This window comes from Delphinapterus leucas, chromosome 13 (assembly GCF_059928025.1).
Source record: "Delphinapterus leucas isolate spDelLeu-1000000601 "Yukka" chromosome 13, BTC_Dleu_Yukka2, whole genome shotgun sequence".
Classification (NCBI taxonomy): Eukaryota; Metazoa; Chordata; class Mammalia; order Artiodactyla; family Monodontidae; genus Delphinapterus; species Delphinapterus leucas.
In genome coordinates this window covers 32,029,301-32,046,471 of record NC_143141.1, presented here as the reverse complement: position 1 = coordinate 32,046,471, position 17,171 = coordinate 32,029,301, and the positions used below count along the sequence as shown (strand labels likewise).

Here is a 17,171-nt window from a genome sequence, read left to right as displayed (position 1 = left end):
CGTTTGAGGGGAGAAGGGAAATGGAATTAGAGTTAGTGGGCGACGCGGGCCGAGCAAGGATCCTACATGCTCAAAAAGAACGGCACCATCGAAAACCAGCGACTGACTGTTCCTTTACCACCGCTTCTCGTAAGACGGCTGGCGGAAGCCCCGCCTCTGGCCCTTCTAGCTACGCCGACTCTGTGATAGCGAACCATAGAGTGGCGGAAGCGGCCCATCCCCTTCCTCTCTCGTTCCAACGGCTTGGCGAAGCTTCTGGGGGTTTCTCTGGCGCGGAGGATTGTGGGGTTGCTGGGCGGCCCGGGCGCAGAGAAGAGGAGCCGCGGGCCACTGAATAGGCTTCCAAGATGATGGTGAGTGGTGTCTTGCGCATCTGGCTCCATCCGCTGCCATCTGGTCAGTAGCTGGCGCCGCCTGGCCGGGGCCGGTCCAGTAGGACCTCCCCCCCGCCCCCGCCAGCCTACTGCCTCGATCCTTCCCCCGAGCCCTGTCTGTGGGTGATCCCGGCCTGCCGCCGTCTGGTGGGCCCGGGCACGGAGCAGGGGCCCTCGAAGAGGGTTGTGTGGGGCTCAAGAGGAGGCTCTGGTCTGGCCGGCTGGGGGCTGCAAATCCCAGGGTGCTTCGGGGCCGCGAACCCACATCGGCCACCCAGTTTTCTGAGCCCCCATAATCATGACCTGCGTTAAATGACTGCGGGTTGAGCGTGCATACGCGGTCGAGGGGCAGACTAGGAAGCTCTGGCTGCCCTGGAAAATGCGGATGTGAAGCGGGTGCTTCCTAGAACCTGCAGAGGCAACATGGGGATCTTAATGTTGGGCCGAGCCCAAGGTCTCAACTGTGGTCGCTCACTGCTCCCCGCCTGCTGCTGCGTAAATGGAAACAGACCTCTCCGCTCGTACTTTAATTAACTCACTCGTTCATTAAGTAAACGCATATTTATTACCTACTGAATGTACCAGGCTCTGCTGGTTGTCGGACGTCCACCTCCTCAGCCAGGAGAATAGGTAGGGCAGATGGGGACACTGCATCAGAGGTGGGAAGACCCGGCCTCTGACTCCGACCCTGTCTGCGCCTCCAGATGTGACATTAAGCGGCTTTTCTAGTTGGCCACCTAACTCTGGTTCTCGTTTTCTTAAGTTAGGGAGGTTGGTGAATCCTGGCGTGTCTCTGTAGCCCTCCTCCCCTCCCCGCTTCCACGGCGTCCGTTTTTCCATCTCAGCTGCAGATACCTTACGTGGGTCCCAAAGCACCTCGGTGGTGTCTCCTGAGTTGTTGTTGAACAGGGTCAGCTTTTAAGTGTTTGAAGCAAAACCCTAAGATACTGCTCCCTGTGCACTTGGCAGTTCACTCGTTCATTTCAGCCTCTCAATCCAACTCAGTTCTCTGTTCTTTTCCTGCTTCCTCAGCTTATCCCTGACCTAGTAGATGTCAAACTGACCCTTAGGAGGTGTTCATTGTGGCCAAATGCCCTGTGAATCCCGCCTGTACCCAATAGAAGGAACCTGGCATTAATCTGTATTCCCTCTCCCTTTCATACCTCCAGTACTGCCTTTTTCAGTCCATCTTCAACGTTACTGTTCCTGAAGTCATCTTCATCTTGTGTGCAGAGGCAGCATAGCAGAGCAGTGGAGAGTAAGGGCTTTGGAGCTACACTGAATGCCTAGGTTCGTAACTAGCTCTGCCACTTACTAGGTGTGTGACTTTGAGCATGGTATTACATTTCTGGCCCTCAGGCTGTTAAAGGGGATTAAATGAATGAATACATATGAAGTGCCCATCAGGTGGTAACACTCAGCAAGTTAGCTAGTCTGCTAGGTGGTTGCTTGCCTTTTCGTCCCTGTAATCCACCTTCCTGCCACGGCTACCATAAGAGTTTTGGTTGGCCTTTAAAGAACTGGGGATCAGAACCAAGATTCTTCTGACTGGTGATAAAACCCTTCACCAAGAGGCTCCAGACCACCACCTTGGGTTTTTCCTGAACTGACGTCTTTTCTGTTTCTTTGCTGTATTGACCAATTATAGCTATCCTTTTGGTGTGTGAAACTTCAGTCACCAAGAATTCTCCTTGCTGTTATTGAATTGGTACTTGATATTCTGGAAGCCTTCTGTGATTGAGAGGTAAAAGGGTTCCCCAGAAAGCTCAGTCTTTGGTACAGCCGTACAGAATGTATGCTTGCCTTTGTGGTATTGAGCACTACATGACTTAGCATATGACCTGTTGTTTTATAGAGCGTCAAGCTTAATAATGCTTAACAAAAGTTTTTAAGGAGGATGAAGAAGAAGACTATTAAGCTGGAATTACCAAGCCTTCCATGATACCCTTGGCAGATTACTGGATTCTGCTGTTGTTTCTTTACTTGAGTAAAAATGCGGTTGGAAAGTAACTTAGGGACAGAAGCTGGGCTTTCCATAGCAGTGCTTGCCCCCGGGAAACTGACAGAAGAGGACCCATCCTGATTGACCTGGCTTGGCTCAATCCAGCCCTGCCACCTTTCCCTCCTTAAATGATCTCTGTACCCAGCCTGCCATTTCTGTAGGGCCTTTAAAGCGTAGGGAACTTGGGGACAACGTGGTGAGCTGCTTCCAAGCCCTCCTTGCTTTGTACTTAAGAATTTTCAGTGAATTTAGTATCACCATGATGCCGATGCTTTTCCAAAAATAACTGACTGCCACCTTATTTCACGGCTTGTATAAAGCATTTTCAAGTGTAGTTGACCCTTGAAGAACTCGGGGGTTAGGAGGCCTGACTCCACTCAGTTGAAAATTTGCATATGATTTAGTCAGCCCTCCATATCCGGGGTTCCTCTGTATCCGAGGATTCAACCAACCTCAGATAGTGTAATACTGTAGTATTTACTATTGAAAAAACATCCAGGTATAAATGGATCCACACAGTTCAAACCCATGCTCTTCAAGGGTCAGTTGATATGTAACAGTTGGATTTTCAGCACCAAAAGCTTCTGTGTATTGTTTCGTGTGTGACCAAATCTAGGCATTCTACACATTGAGATTAGTGTACTCCCTACCTTTGGGAAGCTTGTACTTTAAGATGGATGGCAAGATAAACATTGTGCTCAAGAAGGAGCAGAGAGTGTTGGGATCCCCTGTTCCCAATGCTCATGTTAACGGCTGTTGAGAAAATTTGGAAGAATGGAGACTCTGAGGAATTGCTGGCCTAGTGGTAAGAAAGTAGCTTTGGTAGAACGGGGCAGTGTGGCTCTTGTTGGTGGGGGTACAATTTGGAGGTAGAGGGAGAAAAAGTTTATAAAAACATTGGATAAGTTAGCCTTGGAGAGGTGAAAGAATCTGTCAAAGGAAATAGGAAGGGATTAAGACTCAAGTTGGTTTTTTATTTAAAACGTAGGGCTTCATCCGGGGCAGGGTTGGACCAGAGGTGACTTGAGGTTGCCCTGAGGAATGATTTAGCAGGACTGGGAGAAGGTGGGGCCTTTTGGGGGACACAGCTTTCCTTGTGAGGAACCCGAAGGAAAGCTGAGAGTATAGAGAAGCCATTTCTTGCCACCAAACCTGGGATTCTACCATGAAAAGGAAGGAATTTTCCTTCCAGTATTCTTTTAAAAAAAAAAAAAAGTAATGTGTGATATGTTTGTTAGAAAAAGTTGAAACAAAACAAAGTATCCAAGTGTCAAAACTTTCTTTACTTACCACTCATACTCATTAGAGTTTGTTGTACACTTTTCCAGCCTGTTTTTATGCATTTGCACATTATATCTTGCCTCTTCTTACCCATTTTCTATAGTTGTTTTTTGTTTTTTTCCCAGTGTAAATTAGACTGTGCCATTCCTCTGCTAAAAGCCTTTCCAGGGCTTCCCTTCTTTGTAGGACTAAAATCTAAACTCCTTACGATAGTCTGTAAGTGAGTAGTGACCTGGTTCCTACCTGTTTCTTCAGCCTCATTCCAGTCTTCCACTTATTCACTACCCTCCAGCTACACTGGCCAAAGGAGTCGAATTTTTAAAGAAACTGCTCAGTTAATGTGGAGTCAGCCTCATGGGTTGCTCGACTTTGTAGTGTGTGAATTCCTGGCTCCTTTTTGTTGGGCTGAAACAGCCCTGTGCTTTCCTATGCCTTCCCTGCTCAGACACCTGAAGTACCCCCTAGGGGTGGACATGGGCAGTGATTTTCAAACTTTATATTGTAACCCACAGGAAAAAATAAATTTCAAAGCATAGCGTAATAGCACACGCATAACTAACATAACAAAAATGTTGCAACAGTATTTATCCTTAATTTGTTTTATACACATAAAATCAGTCACAAAAGCAGGGAAGACTGGGCCTGGATCATGAGCTCATCTCTGAAGGCACAGGCTTGGATGCAGAGAGAAAGCAGTCTTGTGTGCTAAGCTAAGGAATTACTGTCTGCTAATGGTCACTGGAGCAAAGGTACCTAAGCAGCCGCTTTAAAATAAGCAGGTATTCCCAGAGCTTCTAAAGCAGTTGCACAGATAAAGCCTCTACGAGAACAGTGACTGTTCTGGAGACCAATGCAAAATAGAGAAAAACTTGTTTAGGGTATCTGGTTGGAGATTAGTCACAAGGAGGCTTTATGGACCCAGCATGAGAGAGGGAAACATTGCTGTACAAATTAGATTTGTTGTCATTTTGTGAGGCGGACAAAGGTGCCATTTGTTTCTCTGCCTAGCCATTTCCCTACACTCCAGCTAAACATCGTTGGTAAAGCTGTCTGCCTGGGCATCTCCAGGACAACATCTGAAGCTGTTAGCACCTCATGTTTTGCATCAGTGCCCCATCTACTTCTCTACGATTAAGCTGTAATGCAGATAAATGAATGCTTGCTGGAGGGTGAACACTGAGCGTGGCCTGCTTCCTCCTGTGACGTGACCTAATTCCTTAAAACAGGGAATAAGGTCAGAAGTTGAAAGGGCTATGCTTATGCAGTTGGGCACTGGAGAACACATTATTTGATTTGTTCTTTTTACTAAATCAGTGCTTCTCAAACCATTTTCTGGCACACCTGCAAGTATGCTATCTCTGGAGGTAGAGGCAGTTTAAGGAATTGATATAGTGCATGGACAGTGGAGGAATGTGGTTTAAAAGGGCCTCTAGATATATTTCTGTTATTGGGGAGATGAGAGCATTTTTCCTCTCCCTCCATAAGTCTTATGTAATGAATGATTATTTTTTTAAAAAACCATTCAATTGCTCTTTCTTCTCTAGCCCACACCAGTTATCCTGTTGAAAGAGGGGACTGATAGCTCCCAAGGCATCCCCCAGCTTGTAAGTAACATCAGTGCCTGCCAGGTGATTGCTGAGGCTGTAAGAACTACCCTGGGCCCCCGTGGTATGGACAAGCTCATTGTGGATGGCCGAGGTAAGTCTGCAGAGTTCCTCAGGCCAGTTGCAGAAGAGGAGGCTCCCCCAGAGTGTTTGGGGCTAGCAGAGGTTGGCATTAGAAATCTCACTGCCTTTTTTTTTTTTTTTTTTTTTTTTTGTGGTATGCGGGCCTCTCACTGCTGTGGCCTCTCCCATTGCGGAGCACAGGCTCCGGACGCACAGGCTCCGCGGCCGTGGCCCATGGGCCCAGCTGCTCCACGGCATGTGGGATCTTCCCGGACTGGGGCACGAATCCGTGTCCCCTGCATCGGCAGGCGGACTCCCAACCACTGCGCCACCAGGAAAGCCCAGAAATCTCACTGCTTTTAAGATCTCTGAAGGATTGCTCACTGTGAAGCAGTTTCTTTTCAGACATTGTCCTGAATCGTGAGCCCCCTGGGAATATATGGGAGAAGCCTGGCTCAGGAGCCTGTTGCCTTGTAGAGAGATTTAGCCTAGAAACACTATGGAATCTTCCGGAGTTGCCTGTGGTCACTCCCATTGGATCATGTTGCCAAGACAAATTCCCCCTTATGTTTTAGTGTATTAATTTACAAGTGAAATACTAGGGTATCAACTGTTAAGAATATCTAAATGATTATTCTTATTTTTTAAAATGTTTTCTACATCCAGTAGAGGTGTGCTCTTTGCTCTTCAAGGAAAATCAGGAGTTCATGGTCTTTGGAATGTGTGATTTTAGGTGGCCCTTTTTGCACAGAGCTAACTCTAAAAAGATCAGTTCATTCCCACCATGAGCCCCTCTGTCCCATCCCAATAATGTGTATATGGGCTCCAAGTCCAACTAGAAGACAGAATTTAAGAAAAGGTCTTTACATTTTTACTTTGTGTTTGTTCCTTTTAAGGCAAAGCAACAATTTCTAATGATGGGGCCACAATTCTGAAACTCCTTGATGTTGTCCATCCTGCAGCAAAGACTTTAGTGGACATTGCCAAATCCCAAGATGCTGAGGTAGGAAAATCAAGCCTATGTGTTTCAGTGAAACACATGCCTGCTTGCTCCTTTGCTCTCCTTTCTTTAAAAATTTTGATTTTATGTCTAAAATTATAATTTCACAAGTAATTGCTTGCGAAAATACTTAGGTGGAATTAATAGTCTTTTAAAATTCCTGCTGATCCACTGTGTGTGGCTGAGATCTTAAGATCAGGCCTGTGTGCTGTCATTCATTTGAATTGCTCGGTAAATAATTTAACCTCTAATCTGTTGGTTGCCTTATAAGATGGGGCTGGAGACTGTTTCCAGTTTACATTTCTTTTTAAAAGAAAATATTTTTATGGTGGTAAAATATACGTAGCCTAGAACTTACCATCTTAATGTGTGCAAATCAGTGACATTAACTCATCTGCCTTTTAAAAAACCATTTCTGACACTGGAGTCTTGATAATAAATGTTGAGAGAGACAAGTTTGCATTTCAGAGTATTACAGATATGTCCTGAAGTTATATCAAAAGGTCTGTTAGGACCCAGTAGCCTGTAAAACAGTATGGGTTATATAAAATTAAAGTGAGAAGAGTATAGATTTGATTGGTTAATATTTTCAACAAAGGAATACCTTTCTGTTCAGGAATTTGGCAGCTTAAACCCTTCGCCACAGTAACCATTTTTTCTCCCTGAAGTCCCTTGTATTATACAATGGACATAAGTGAATAAAAAATAAGTATCTTCTAAATCAGAGGTTAGCTAGTTTTTTTAAAAGCTCTTATTCTTAAAAGAGAGAGAGAGAGAGAAAGCTCTTATTCTTTTCCTCCTTCATTAAAAATGAGGTTTAGATCCTATCGTAGAAAATAGCTATGTAAGAAAGACTAGCAGACTAGTGATCTGCTAATTCCAAATAGTGTTTAAAGTAAAAAGGACCTTAGCTGGTCCTTAGAGGTTTGTTTTGTAAACTCCTGTAGTATTTTGTGCTCCTTAAAGAATATTTATCTCATACTTCTTGCTACTATGGTTATTTGTGACATGTGAGCATTGTATTATAAGCATCTCTGGAACTGTCTTACTCATCATAGTATCTTGTCCGTAATAAATAAGTTCTTGGCTAATATACATATATGATTTCATATTCTGGGGAAATTTGTCCAAATCAGCTCCCTTTGGAGAATGGCCTGGCTGGGGAATTAATTTTGTGGCCCAGGACCATTTGATGGGATGAATACCTATCAACCAACACCTTTCTTCTACTTGTTGCAAAAAGCTGTGCTTCCCAGAAAAGGCTTAATATCCATTTAAACAGTCCCCAGTTTAAATGGGTAGATTGCTTAAAAAGTGGAGTTTTGGCGCTTTATCCCTGAACATGAGGAAACGTGAATTTACTGTCATCCTCTTCCAGGTCGGTGATGGCACCACCTCAGTGACCCTGCTGGCTGCAGAGTTTCTGAAGCAGGTGAAACCCTATGTGGAGGAAGGTTTGCACCCACAGATCATCATCCGAGCTTTCCGCACTGCCACTCAGTTGGTATGGGAGTGCTGGTGAACTTGGGCGCTTTGTGCGCCTTTGTACTTCTCTTAGGATACTATCTTTATTGGGGTGTGGAGGGACTGGGAACAAGGTTCCTTGGACATTTTCTGAATTCTACTGCCTAGGAATCTCAGTTCTACCTTTCAGTAGCTTTTGACTACGTATATTAATTAATCTCTTTAAGCCTCAGGTTTCCTGATAGACTATGATAATAAGCTCTTGGTGAGAGCTGTTTTTGTTTTTATCAAATACTTCATGGCACATCTTGAGACCTTGCTTTTATTGACCTTTGACTTTCATTCTGTAACCTGGGTAAGTCAGTTCCCCTATGCCTTACTTTGTCTCTTTACTATCTCTGTTTTGGGGTGGTGGCATTAAAACGAAATCATACATGAGAAGTAAGTATGAACGGATATCTTTTGAAAAAGATGGCTTTGAAAAGATACCATGTTTAACATACAAATATGTGTATCGTATATAACATACCTAATTAATATATAAAGTGCTAAAAGTTGTCACAGGTGCTGTTTGTAAGCCAGAAAATTTGGCCTAATTTAGTGTCGTAGTGTGTTTCCATTCATTTGTTTTAGTGTGTTACCTGCAGATCCAGAGCTGAATCCTGATGTACCCTGATGATTCTTCAGAACTATACCTACTCTACATTTCTAACTTTGGGCATTTTCTAAACTATAGAGATTTATATTTTTCTGGGCAGCTACAAGACTTAGAAATGTTGTTTCAGCTGTGGAGTAGAAATGCTTGAGATTTGGGAGCGGACAGATTAGGGACTAGCAGGAGCGATTGGGACGCACTTCTCCAGTTTGTCTTGAGCATGAGAGACTCACCCAGCTTGTGTTCTTGGCAGGCGGTTAACAAGATCAAAGAGATTGCCGTCACTGTGAAGAAGGAAGATAAAGTGTAAGTTTGCAGTGAACTTTGTCAGAACGTTGACTTCCCGTGGCCAAATTGAATGCAGAAGGAAGTGGAATCCCTGCATAGCCTGGGGCTGTTTGGCTCTTGCTAGACCTCTGGCTGTGCCCCAGCCCATGCCTTACAAAAGAGGCTGTAGGTTGTAGTTTAAAAGCTATCACTACGGTCTTTGACTGCAGTCACCGGCTGTCACTGATAATCTGCCCTAAAGATACAGAAGATGAAATTGTTGAGGGCTGAGTTTAGAGACTAGAACAGAAACTATCTCCACATTGCAGTAGAGTCAGGTAAGAGGGGCTTTCAAGGCCTGATGCAGGTCCCACCCTTGTGTCCCAGGGAGCAGAGGAAGCTGCTAGAGAAATGTGCCGTGACTGCTCTGAGCTCCAAGCTGATCTCCCAGCAGAAAGCCTTCTTCGCGAAGATGGTGGTGGATGCGGTGATGATGCTCGATGACTTGCTGCAGCTTAAAATGATTGGAATCAAGAAGGTTCAGGGTGGAGCCCTGGAGGTGAGCCTGCTGTGGCCTCCCTAGGAGGCTCTTGCTTTCACATTGACCATTCAGACAGCTTGGTGTAGGAGAGCACACGGTACAGGAACAGAGAGAATGCATGTTGGGCTGGAAGGCAGACTGGAGCTGTTCCCCATACTGCTGCTACAGGCTTCTCCTGTAGGTGCATTTTGTAACCTCTGCAGACCTATATTTACTTGTCAGCAGAGTGGAAGATTGAACTGGCTGATTTTAAGAATCTCATTGTTAATGTGGGAGGGGGATAGGGCTAGCTCTGATAAATTATCTAAAACCCTCAATAAATATATGAGAAGTACATTTCAGTCCATTCTTCTCCAAGTGATATGGCCAACCTCTCCCTTCTTTTATTCATTAATTTTGAATAGATAATACATAATTCAAACTGTTTAGAATTCCTAAAGGAAAAAACAAATGTCCCCTACACCACTCCTGCCCCAGATACAGCCACCAGTTAACTCTGTGTGTGTGTGTGTGTGTGTGTGTGTGTGTGTCCGTCCGTGTCCGTGTGTCCGTGTCCCTCTTCTTCCAGAAGTACTCTGCATCTGTAAGTACAAATGTAAATATTGTTTTCTTAAACAAATGCTCACTTGTAATACATAGTGTTCTGCAACTTGCTTTTGTCTACTTAACAACACATTTTTTCACTTATTTAAATTTAAATAGAGACATGTTGGCTAGTGGCCACTATATTGCACAGCATAACTATAACTTTGTTCTTTTTTAACACAGAAGTATCTGTCTGGAAACCTTCTTTGATGTTGGTGTCTCCATGTTGGACCTTTTCTAGTCTTTGGCCTGCTCTACTTCTTACTTGACTCTTCCTTGGTGACCTCAGCCTGAGGTGATTTGGACAGGACAAGACCTGCTTGAAATATTATATCCTGGCCCTTTACTTTTTGTTCTTTGAAGTCTTTGGAGGGACTTCTACCCCCTCCAAATTGCATTTCATTCTGTCCACCTCCCTCTTCCTCCTGTCATGGCACATGTCAGTGGGATGAGGTTCTCTTTATAGAATAAAGCTGTGAGGAATCTGGAGGTCATCTGAGCCATTCCCCATCTTCAGCCCCCACTACCACTCGTGTTTCCGCCCATTCTTTGCATCATGGCTTGCCGACTTTGTCTTTACACACTGCTTTGATAGCAATATTCCATTTCCTCCTGGGCCTTCCTACTTCCGTAAACCCTTGAGATTAGATTGGCATTCACTAAACTAGGGATCAGAACTAATAATCTTATCTGGTGAGAAAGCCAGGGGCTCCAAGCCACACATATGTTCTTCAGACTGTCCCACATCTCTTAAATGCATGTAAAACCCTTAACACAATACTTGACACACAATTCAGTAAATGGTGGTAGTAATTATTTACTCGTTCTCAGGATTAACCGAAAACTTCCTGATATATATCTTCAGCCTTTACCTCTCTCTTGAGCTTCACACTCCTGGATCTCACTGCTACTGAACCCATTATCGCATCCTCCAAACCTGTAATATTTTCTGTATTCCTTGACATAGCTGCTATCACCACCATTATTCAGTCACTCAACCCAGAAGTCTAGGGTCATCCTCAAAAATATTTCCAATTCCCCCCAACCTGTTGATCACTGTTGTTTCATTTTACCTACCAATTTGTTGTTTCCTAAGTCTGTCTCTTTTATTAGACCATTGTCCTGGTAGTGGTCACTCTTCCTCCAGTCTTGCATCCCCTAAGTCCATTCTATTTTTTGTTGCAGCGTGAAGTTCCCCAGTTTACACTCTGTGTGTAAAGCATTTTGGGGTTCCACATTGTGTACAGGATAAGAGGCCTTAGCAGAGCCTTTAAGATTCTCCTAAACTGGTCCCTGCCCTCTTTATTTTGTATTCCAGCAACTGCAGGTAACTTTTCATCCCCTGATTGCACCACACTGCCTCTGTCTTTTGGGAACATCTCTTTCTTTTTTCTGTTTGACTAATTTCTGCTTATCCATCTTGATTCAGCTCAGACATCACCCCCTTTAGGAGGCTGTGGATTTGAATGGTGTAGCAATCTGTCTCACTGATAGGCTACAGTATTATAGACTAGGATTGTAGATTAGCACTAGCAGAGAACATATAGGTCGTTGAACTGAATACACTATTTAAAAAATTTTATTTTTTTGACGTATAGTTGATTTACAGTGTTGTGTTAATTTCTGCTGTACAATAAAGTGATTCAGTTATTCATATATATGTATATATTCTTTTTCATACTCTTTTCTGTTATGGTTTACCACAGGATACTGGATATAGTTTCCTGTGCTATATAGTAGGACCTTGTTGTTTATCCATTCTATATATAATAGTTTGCATCTGCTAACCCCAAATTCCCAATCCATCCTCCCCCTTGGCAGCCACAAGTCTGTTTTCCATGTCTGTGAGTGTTTCTGTTTCATAGATGAGTTCATTTGTGTCATATTTTAGATTCCACATGTAAGTGATATCATATGGTGTTTGTCTTTCTCTTTCTGACTTACTTCATATACTGAATACACCCTTCTTTACGGAGTGGGAAATGACTAGGTTTTTTAGTAAGAAAGAGATCTGAGATTTGAACCTGTCTTCTGATACTGCTGAAGCCACTCCCAGGTGCAACATGCTTTCTATTATGCCCTGCTATTAAATCCACCCCACAGCAAGCTCTGTTATGGAACAAGTGGTAGTAGTTCATATTTTGAGGGATCAAGATGGGAATAGCCACAATGATAGCTTGGGAACTGCAGGAAATTTCTGACCCTTAGGACCTTTTGTTTTCATCTCCTGGAAGGAGGAAGCACCTAGGCTACAGCCCACAGGTATGTGTGTGCTCGTGAGCAGTACAGGTAGGGAGGGGTATGTGTACGTATGTGTAGAAGACTGGGAGGTGGGGAGTTGGGATCAAAGTGCATCCCTTGGCACCTGCTTTGGAAGTCAGTCTTAGAGAACAGCCCAAACAGGCCTTTACCATGCTTAGTCTCTGCAAGCAAACTGGTTTTCCTTATACTGAAGGCACAACCAAAATATGCTCTGTATTTTTCCTAGCTTTTAGGATGATGGAAAAACTGTTACAACAGTGAAATAAAAACATGGTTAACTCTTTCAGGTTCACAGAAATGGACATGCATTATTAGTCCAGCACACCACTAACTTGATTTCATTTCATGCCAGTACTGAACTGTTGAACTGTTTGTTTTTTTAAACAGGAGTCCCAGCTTGTAGCTGGTGTTGCATTCAAGAAGACTTTCTCTTATGCTGGGTTTGAAATGCAACCCAAAAAGTACCATAATCCAATGATTGCCCTTTTAAATGTTGAGCTCGAGCTGAAAGCTGAGAAGGATAATGCGGAAATCAGAGTCCACACAGTTGAGGTAGGCCCTACCAGCTGGCAGTGGCATGGAAATGGGCAACATTCTGGGCCATAGCCTTGGGCCTTTGTGGCCATCTTGGGCTTAGCTTTGTTTCTCAGGTACCTTATGGGCTCCTTTCTCCTCCTATCCCCCTAAATATTAATGTCTAAATACTGGGTCCACTTCTTTTCTCACTCTATGCTCTCTCTCAGTGACCTGGACCTGAGGAGGTTTGGATAGGGCAAACATGCTGAAATATTATCCTCTGGCCCCAGGGAAGGGGCTTGCAGGGGCCTCTCAGCTATATAGTGAGCCCAGTATTTTGATTCCTCTTATATGGGCAGATGTGAACTCTGCCCTTTCTATACTGGGTCCCGTGTTGCAGGGACAGGTGTGCTCCCAAAATTGATATCACCAAGGCTGTCTCTGGAGGTAGCAGTGTCACCCAGCTGTAAGCAAGTATTCTTGGAAAATGTATCCCCAACACAGAATGGCCTTTGGGGGAAAGGGTCTTGTCATTGGTAACTCCATGGGTGCAGTGCCTCAGAGGAGCTGGAACTTAGCTGGGCTAAAGTAGGTCTCGCACCGTAGCAAGTGCTAGCTCTGGAGTAGCTCCTAGTCCTGGGGTTACTTTCTGCCTTTGTGTTTGAAAGTTTTAGGTGACTCTTAAGTTACCTTATAGGGTCCTTGTATATTTGGACTGAGAGGAGGCTATTCTGTTTATCCCTGTTAATTCCCAAATAAGTCAGTATATTTTATTTGGCAGGGGCGTGTTATATTTTAACATACCATATAGGCTAACCTCCACTCCAAAGCATCCTCATCCTTTTCTGGGTCTCTTCAGGATTATCAGGCAATTGTTGATGCTGAATGGAACATTCTTTATGACAAGTTAGAGAGGATCCATCACTCCGGAGCCAAAGTCGTCTTGTCCAAACTCCCCATTGGGGACGTGGCCACCCAGTACTTTGCTGACAGGGACATGTTCTGTGCTGGCCGAGTGCCGGAGGAGGACCTGAAGAGGACAATGATGGTAACCAAACTTTCACAGGCTGCTTCTTGGTCTTTGTGGCCCCAGGGGGGTTTTCACTTACCCCTGGTGTACTGGAGTGATTGGTATGTGAATCTAGACCTGTCTTCTTAACTCTTTTTGCCATGAAACACTCCAGTTCCAGTGTGTATATGCTCGGTATACAAGAGTTAATCTAACCAAACAAGTCAGGGAAGCTGATTTGTAAGGAAACCTAGCAGTAGGCCTATGATTAGCTGGCTAAACTCCAGGCTGGATGCTTCCGGCCAGGTTTCCTCCCTTTCTTCTTGAGCATCTCACCAAAGATGCTTCAGGTCTAAAGCACTGATCCTGACTTCAGTCGCTGGGCCCAAAGCACCCTAGTTTAGGGGAGGGGGTATTGGGTGAAACAAAGGGTCACCATCTCCTTTTAACCAGGCTTGTTTGCCCTTCGTGTGTCTTAGCTCTGTTTTGTTTTCTCCTCTTCCAGAGGGAGCCTGGAGGTCAAGGGTGAGAGTGGGTCATCCAGTGAGGAGAGCTCCGGGGCACCATGGCAGTCTAACATGGGAATTGGCTTTAAGACTAAGTGGCAGGAAGCTCACTTCTGGCCTCGTGTGAGCCTTCACTGCTAGATGATGTTGTCTTGTGTTCCTCAGGCTTGCGGAGGCTCCATCCAGACCAGTGTGAACGCTCTGTCATCAGATGTTCTGGGCCGCTGCCAGGTCTTTGAAGAGACCCAGATTGGAGGCGAGAGGTGAGCAGTAGGCCTGGGATCCCTGTTCGCTTAGCTCACGAGACCTGCCTGATGGCCTTCTGCCATCTTTGGGGTGTGGTGTATATATAGCACATGCTATTCTCTTCTGAGGTCTTATATCTCATGGGGCATAAAGAGCTCAGATATATAGAGTGTTTGGGGAGGGAAGAAGATCAAGTTGGGTCTGAGGTCTGATTCCACATCTTCTATGCCCCTGTGGTGCAGCCCTAGACCTTCCCAAGAACACGTCTCTCAGAGTGGCTTGGAGACCCTTAGTGAGGAGCAGAAGAGCGGCTGCTGAGCGGGGGGCTTGGCAAGGTTAGAACACAGCAGGTGGGCAGCAGAACGAGCTCACAAGTATGATTTGACCCTGGGCGTAGGTACAATTTCTTCAAAGGCTGCCCCAAGGCCAAGACTTGTACTATCATCCTCCGTGGTGGCGCTGAGCAGTTTATGGAGGAGACAGAGCGGTCCCTACACGACGCCATCATGATTGTCAGAAGGGCCATCAAGGTACTAGGCTGGGAGCTTCCAGCCTGCACAGCTCACTCTGCCTCTTGAGCCGATGAGACCCTGGATTTGTGTGGTGATTCCTTCCCTGTATAACTTGTGTCCTTCCATGTGGGGCATGTGGGCCCTGATTCGTCTCACAGATGATAAAGAAACAGCCTCAGTCTCTCAGAATAAGTCATGCTGCCTTAAAAGCTAAGACTTGTTCTTGTGAGCAGCTGTGGAGCTGATAGAGTCAGCCATCCCAGGGGTTGTGCCAGTGCCCTCAAGCTACAGGTGACCTTGGAGATGGTCAGAAACCATAAGGTTCACCAGATTGAAGTTGGGATGTGCTAGACAAGGTCCATGTCTGGGCTTTCTGGGGCTTGGGCTGAGGGAGGGAATGTGGAACCAGCCCTCTTCCTGGGCTAGGGGGCCTGTTGACTGAACGGCCTAATTTGGCCAGGGCTGGAGCTCAGACCTGGGGACCCCTTGCATTTAGTGGTGGGTCTGGCCTCTGCAGAACGACTCGGTGGTGGCTGGTGGCGGCGCCATTGAGATGGAGCTCTCCAGGTACCTGCGAGATTTCTCACGGACCATTCCCGGCAAGCAGCAGCTGTTGATTGGGGCCTACGCCAAGGCACTGGAAATTATCCCACGCCAGCTGTGCGACAACGCTGGCTTTGATGCCACAAACATCCTCAACAAGCTGCGGGCTCGGCACGCCCAGGTGGGCTATTCCTCTCCTCCGGGTCCAGGGACTGGGTGGACGGGGCTAGATTCTGAGTGTGTGTTGTGCTTACTCAAGCTCTGTGTGGTCAGCCCAGGTGATAGTGCTGGAACCAAACCCAGTACCAACTGCCTGCCTCCTCTGAGGTCAGAAGGAAAGACCAGTGCTGGAACTGGTGGTTCCAGGGTTTGTTCAGTGCTTCTTCCAAGAGTCTGATCGCTCCTCACGGTGCAGTGAGAGGAACCAAAGGAACCCTGTGGCCTTCTGCCTGGAAGCACATACCATGTGTACTGGGTTCCTTGGTGGTGAAGCACTCCAGGGCCCTGCTGACAGCAGTCCAGCCAGGGCTCTACCACCTCCAAGTTGTGATCTCTCTGAGAATTTAATTTGTTCATCTGCTGTTCAGCAAATACTCATTTAGAGATGCTTCTTAAATGCTGTCTGTTAAATGCTCAGTGCGGTGACAGCAGCATTAGGTGAGTGACTTAGTTTCTGACTTGTGTTAGAACTTTAAGTAAGTCACGCTCTGCGTCTGTTTCCTTGTCTGTAAAATCGGGACTAATGGAAGCAGTGAGATGATGAAATGAGATAAGGGATTGGAAAGTGTTCCTCTTGAAAAGCCTGGTTTGACACACACAGTCCTCAGGTGACCTGAGGATGGGGCCTCCCTAAAAGCCAGCAGCTTGCCTGGGAGAGGGCCCGGAGGTCTTCTGTGGTCAGCACTTCTCAGGTTGGGGGTGGGGGAGGGGTGGGAAGAGGCTTCCAGGCTCCTGTTGTAATGCCACCTTCCTCAGGGAGATGCCAGCGGGTTCAGAGAACCTGACGATTCCTAACAATCCGAGTCGTTCAGAGGGTGTGCAAGAAGAAATTTGAGAGCAGTTCCATATCACTTTCCCTCTTTTTCTGCTCTTTCAGGGGGGCATGTGGTATGGCGTGGACATCAACAACGAGGACATTGCTGACAACTTTGAGGCCTTCGTGTGGGAGCCAGCTATGGTGCGGATCAATGCCCTGACTGCAGCCTCTGAGGCTGCGTGCCTTATCGTGTCCGTAGATGAAACCATCAAGAACCCTCGCTCAACAGTGGATGTTCCCCCAGCTGCTGGCCGGGGCCGAGGTCGTGGCCACCCCCATTGAGTGGCACCCCAGCTCTCACTGCAGGCTGCCTGCAGGCTCCGCTCACTCTGTCTTGGTGAAATGGTATTACAAGGAAGGGGTAGTATTTGGCCCACTCTGTTCTCACTGGAGGTTATTAAATAAAACTTAAAAGACTTAGAATTCATTTTGCAAATTATTTGGGCACAGGGGTTGTACTCATACATGTCTTGACTGCAGCTCAGAATTGTAGCTTTATGTGTACTCACCCAACAGGTAGAAAAGAGAAAATCATCTTCCCTCTTGGGCTGAGTCCTTCACAGCCTCTAGTCATTGTTAGGCAGAGTGTAGGTCCACTCTGCCAGGGGAGGAGCTCCACCTGAGTAGCCCCTGTCTGGAAGTTTAGCTTTGGTGGTTTTCTCAGTCCTAGCAGTGGCTAGGAGGTGTGGAGTTGCTTCCTTTCCT

The 17,171-nt window shown here is 45.8% G+C and overlaps 1 protein-coding gene across 2 annotated transcripts; it reads left to right on the top strand.

The window, feature by feature from the left end:
* The first annotated feature begins 214 nt into the window (after positions 1–214).
* On the top strand, positions 215–16,889 carry CCT7 (chaperonin containing TCP1 subunit 7). 2 transcript variants are annotated; one of them, XM_089923022.1, is made up of 13 exons: positions 215–353; positions 1,544–1,664; positions 5,202–5,355; positions 6,221–6,327; positions 7,703–7,828; positions 8,697–8,749; positions 9,098–9,269; positions 12,486–12,650; positions 13,474–13,662; positions 14,295–14,392; positions 14,773–14,905; positions 15,405–15,611; positions 16,527–16,889. In XM_089923022.1, exons 3-13 carry the CDS (start codon positions 5,328–5,330, stop codon positions 16,746–16,748), a joined length of 1,500 nt encoding a protein of 499 aa, XP_089779148.1. In that variant the 5' UTR covers positions 215–353; positions 1,544–1,664; positions 5,202–5,327; the 3' UTR covers positions 16,749–16,889. The 2 variants fall into 2 exon arrangements, with proteins under 2 accessions (XP_089779148.1, XP_022417041.1); XM_022561333.2 differs by lacking the exon at positions 1,544–1,664.
* Positions 16,890–17,171: the final 282 nt, after the last annotated feature.